At 35.9% G+C, this 5,412-nt stretch overlaps 1 protein-coding gene across 3 annotated transcripts in view; it reads left to right on the top strand.

Annotated features, from left to right (window-relative positions):
* The window catches only part of LOC103132326 (GTPase IMAP family member 4-like), a 14,947-nt gene extending 9,835 nt beyond the window's left edge, over positions 1 to 5,112 (top strand). For all 3 annotated transcript variants that reach the window (XM_007544110.2, XM_007544109.2, XM_007544111.2), the window contains 2 exons: positions 2,180 to 2,707; positions 3,933 to 5,112. In XM_007544110.2, the coding sequence (XP_007544172.1) occupies positions 2,180 to 2,707; positions 3,933 to 4,567 (1,163 nt within the window). In that variant the 3' untranslated portion in view covers positions 4,568 to 5,112. The remainder of the gene's footprint in view (positions 1 to 2,179; positions 2,708 to 3,932) is intronic.
* Positions 5,113 to 5,412: the final 300 nt, after the last annotated feature.

Here is a 5,412-nt window from a genome sequence, read left to right as displayed (position 1 = left end):
TATGAAGTTTCTCCAGAACTTTAATGTTTTCACTTGTGTTCATCTCGTCTATTATAGTCAGTATTTCTTCCTCAGTAGCATTTAATAGATTATCAGAGTGAATAAAGTTTCTATTTTCACTGTCCACAATGTTCACGCAGTAATTGTCTGAGCTGTCCAGGCTGGTTGAACATGACTCCACTGTCCTTTGCCATGTCCAAAATGGTCCCTGCCCTTTTTAATGGGTTTTTACTCAGAAGCAGCAGGATGTTAGCAGTTTCTATATTAAACTTTGTGTTGCCAATTTTAGCAGGTATCTTTGCCTTTGTAACGGAGTAGACGATTTTTCCATCTCCAAACATGAAGGGCCTGTGACTTTGTTTGTCTCTTTCATAGTCTTCATACTTTTCTTTTGTTACATACATCTGTAGTTTTCCAGCCACTCTTGTCCACAAACTGTCCTAGTGCAAGCAGTGTCTATTATTGCTGAGTCAAAACATTCTGTCATGAATATTTCTGCATCTGTTGGTGATTCTTTGGTGTACAAGAGAATTGCCAGAGTTAAATTGCATTCTTCCACATCTTTTGTATCGTCGGTAATTTTAACACTCTGTGTGGACTGTTTTAAACCCAGTGAAAAGTACTTTGGCACACTGCACATTTCGACCACCGTCTGTACTTATCCAGCGGGTTTGTACCGGGATGTGGAGTTTTCTGATGGGGACTTTGCCGCCAGTTGCTCTGTTACAAACACAAACTCTTGGCTAATGTCTTCTGCTGCCGCACCTCATTTTCCCCAAATATTCTCTTCAAAAGCAGACTTCATAGAAGCAAATGTTACATCTGAACATGCCGGTAAAGCATGCTCAGATGCTTTAATACAGTGTTTCTCAATTATTTTCTGTCATGCCCCTCCTAGGGATCATAATTTTTTTCGCACCCCCTGCTCAGTGCCCTTCCCTCCCCAGAATTTAAATACTATTGTGAATCTGTTCATATTTAATAATTTATCGTACAAACCACTGGCTCCAACATTGCATGACCTCATTATCAAAACCGCTGTTTTATTATTGTAAACCTTAAAATAATTTCCAAAATCAGTTTATGAGTGAATCACTAACATTTAATCAAGACTCAGTTTGAAAAAGTGCAAATGATTCACTGGGATTTGCATTTTTAGACTTAATATAGTAAAACATTTTACAACTGTAAGCATTGATTATTTGTCAGCTTCTTCCATTTAGTTTTCTTAAGGTATATAGTTCTTAACATTTACTGCGGAAACATTTGCATCAATATCGCTAATAGTTCAGCTTATCAGATGAGGAGAGATGAAAAGTGTATAACATTTAGGATTAACAATAAAAAGACAGGTTTCGTCTATTTCCTGGCCTTTTTCTGCGAGCTACATTTACTGGCTTATGATGGAGTAAAAGGCTCTGAGTTTTTGATTTGTGTTTTAAATACGAGTAAAGTTGGACGAGAATAAAGACTAATTTCATGATGGCTTTTCACCATAGTGCGCTAAACTGCGAAATACTGAGAATCTTGTAAGGTTATAGTTGGTACTGGTTTAACAAATGACTAAGTACTAAATGTTTTAGCACATCAGAAGCAAATTTTCAGCCCCAGGACTTTGAAACCATTTCTTAAACAACTTTTTATTTAACAGAAAGAACCAGACTTGCTGAGCGGGTCACGTTACATATCACTCTATTGAAGTTTTTTAATTGAACGACTTTCTTCCAGCAATATTGCACTCTGCCAATATTTAAATTACTCTGCTTATACGACTGTATTCTTGTATTTGAAAATAAGAATCTCTTATCCTGGCCACTGACCTCTGCTGCCGTTTTTCTTTTCACTGTCAAACTTCTCCATCTCTCCTCTAGATGGATATATTTCAAAACATTCCCGCTTGTATCCTTCGCTTCGCTTTTTGTTTTTTTTTTCTGCTATATTTACAACAGGGCTGTATCTACTTCTACTGGCTTTTTTCATGCACGGGAAAAGCTGCTTGAAATTAATTATACTGTCCGCCATCGACATGTTGTCTTCTTTCTACACAGACTAACCTGCCTTGATTTAAATGAGACACAAAGTGATTTGATCAGTTTGTTTTGAGTTTTTCCAGCATGTTGTTCATCTGCTTCTCTGAAAGTTTGTTTCAACATTTGATTTTTCTCTTTATTGTGTGCAGATCATATTAGGATTCTAATACTTGGAGAAGGCACAAAGAAAAAGGCTGAACTTGCTAGACAGGTGTTCAGAGATCAAGACTTTCACGTCCAAAAGTCTTATTCCCAATATATGACCTTCCTTGGACAGTGGAGAGGAAAACGAGTAACAATGATGACATCTCCTGACCTGTACAATCTGAAGGACAACAAAATGAAAGAAGTGGTAAAGAGATGTTCTCCTAGACCAAATGCTCTGCTGCTGCTGGTGAATCCTTCAAATTTCCTTGAGATCCAAAGAAAGAAACTGTATTACATGTTGAATCTGTTTGATTTTGATGCTCTCAAACACTCAGTGGTCATCACAACACAAGAGAGTGGATTGGATTATCCTCTCACTGAACAACTTATTAGTGACTGTGAAGGAAGATGCTATGAGATGTTTACATCTGACAATGAACAGTTAATGAAGAAAGTAGAGAATATCGTGAAGAAAAACCAAAAAAACACATCAGAACCGCCAGCGGCAGAGGGAGAAAGTTTCTCTGAAGGTGAGAATGAAAGTTTTTACAAAGCATTAATATGTGAACACATGAAGCAAAGATAATCCTCAGGTAAACACAGCCGTTACAAATTCTAAATAAATCTGCTATATACTGTAATAATAGATTCTCATTTTTTGACACTTCTGATGATCAAGCTTGTTGAATAATTGATACAAGAAAATATTTCTGAATATTTCTTTTTTCAGTGATCCGTATTAATCACCATCTGACTGCAAAACATGATAAAAACAAATTAGCTTAAAGTTTAGTTTCAACAAAACAGAACCAATAAGAACATTTACAGCTCAAAATGTTAAATGCTTAATTGATTTTCTAAACTAATTATAATATTTGGAGTGATACAAGCAAAATGAAAAAGATGACACATATTCTCTTGCTGGGTTAGAAGCATAATTTGTTTGGACAGAAAATATTTAGACATCATTTTGAAATGTGTTTCTAAACAGTTATTTAAAAGTTTGAGGATCATTTAGTAAAAAACAATCATAAAAATGTTTAAAGTTATAACTTGAAGGTTCCCTGAGGATCACAGAGGGAGATTAATCTTTTATTAGCTCATGTTTCATCTTTCACTGCCGATAGAGCAATCAGCAGTGAAAGATGCTTTCAAAGATCACATTGTCTGTTTCTATTTCTTCATGGTTTGTGATGAAACCAACTGGTGAGCCAGCTGACCTGAATCCCAGTGAAAGTAGCTTTTGTTCAGTGTCAAAGTTTAACACCCAGCCAAGTTGTGGTTGGAGAAGATCCAGACACAGAGGAGGGATTGGGAGCCCAAGTTAATGTGGAAAATATCCAGTTACTGTTAAAACTTATTTGTTTAATTCAAAATTTAATAAGTGCATTTGTTGAATTTTCAGGTAGAATTATTATATTGCATGTAACTAATTTCATAATGTTTTACTGTGAATAAGTGTTATTAGAAGTATGTTTTATAGCTTAATTGGCCACGTGGCAATTTTATGCAAATGAGGTGGACCGAGTAAAGAACGAGGGAGAAGCAGATAGAAGGGAAGCTGCTGCAAAAGGAGCTACAGATCCACACGGTTTTTCAACCGTACACTTGTTTACTGTCCCTTCAGGATATATCAGTCGTTATGAGACAAATGTTATAACTTATTTAAACTTGATTCATTTTTAATCCAATCAAATAATCATATTATTAAATGGTTCTCTGTGTATAATTATTATTATTGCTGTAATTTCCCAGGTACTCCAGTGTTTCACCCTGCTGATCCTCTCCGGATGGTTCTGATCGGGAAAACTGGCAGTGGGAAGAGTTCATCAGGAAACACCATCCTGGGAAGGAAAGTGTTTAAATCTGAAGTTTCTCCTCAGTCAGTCACTAAAACCTGTGAGAAAGCTCACTGTGAGGTCGACGGTCGCCATGTTGTTGTTGTTGACACTCCTGGTGTGTTTGACAACAACTTGACCTCAGATCAGGTTAATGAAGAGTTAAAGTCATGTATCAGTCTGGTGGCTCCAGGTCCTCATGTCTTCCTGCTGGTTCTACCGATCGGCAGATTCACTAAAGGAGAAGACACAAAGACACTGAGACTGATTGAGGAGGTTTTAGGAGAAAATTACAAAAAGTTTACGGTTGTCCTTTTTACTAGAGGAGATACACTGAAATATGATGAGATCTTCATTGAAGAATATACTGAAGATGGATGTGATGAAGCCTGTAAGGATCTGATCAGAGACTGTGGAGGAAGATTCCATGTGTTTAATAACTTTGATCAGAATAATCGCTCACAAGTCACTGAGCTGATCGAAATGATCGACGACATGGGGAGGAAGAACGAAGGCAGCTGTTATACCAGCGAGATGTTATCTGTAAACTGAAACCAAAATAAAATCTGGTTTCAAGCTTTTCTGTTTGTGCAGAAAAATTTGACCAATAAAGTTTATCCTGAATGTGATTAAAGCGTTAACATTAGGAGAGGAAACGACTGTAGAGAACAAAAGAGGCTCTGAGACCAAAGAAACTCTGAATCCCAGAATGCATCATGTTGACCCAATAAATTGTTCCTGAAAAATGAATATTAATGATGACCTGTGATGTTCCTGCATCATATTTCTGTAGTTTTCACTTCTATTCTTGTTTGTTCTTTATTTTTAATCTTTACATGATTTATTTTCCTACATTTTTTCAGCTTTACTTTGTAGTTCAGTTGAACTTTACTGACCTATTAGTTTAAAACAGAGAGCATGACCTTTATGTAAGATAAAACAAAGCAAACTGTTGATATCCTCTTCTGGTATTTGTCAAGACTTTTTCTTTCTGTAATTCTATAAAAACAGCAGGTTCACATTCACAACTGTTGAGAAGCGAATTCATAGGATGAGGATTCAGAAATTTAAAGATGATTAAAGGATTTTTGTTAGTTGATGATTTTGTGTATTGTTGGTTTTTTGTTTTATTTCTTTTACGGCTTGCAGCATGAAATGATGTTTTAAAACACAGAAATTACAACCTGACACCAACTTTAAATCCACCATTGACTCTGAACTTTTGATCTTTACAATATAAACAGCAGAGATTTAAATTGTGGAATCAGGAATATTTTCTTTGATTTTAGTTTCATAGTTTAATGTACTTGGTGTTTTGGGTTATTGAAAAACAGTGGTGGGAAGTAACGAAGTACAAGTCCTTCGTTACTGTACTTACACAGTAAAAACTGCTGGGT

This window comes from Poecilia formosa, unplaced genomic scaffold, assembly GCF_000485575.1.
Source record: "Poecilia formosa unplaced genomic scaffold, Poecilia_formosa-5.1.2 Scaffold997, whole genome shotgun sequence".
Taxonomy (NCBI): Eukaryota; Metazoa; Chordata; class Actinopteri; order Cyprinodontiformes; family Poeciliidae; genus Poecilia; species Poecilia formosa.
This window is presented reverse-complemented; position numbering and strand designations above follow the sequence as displayed.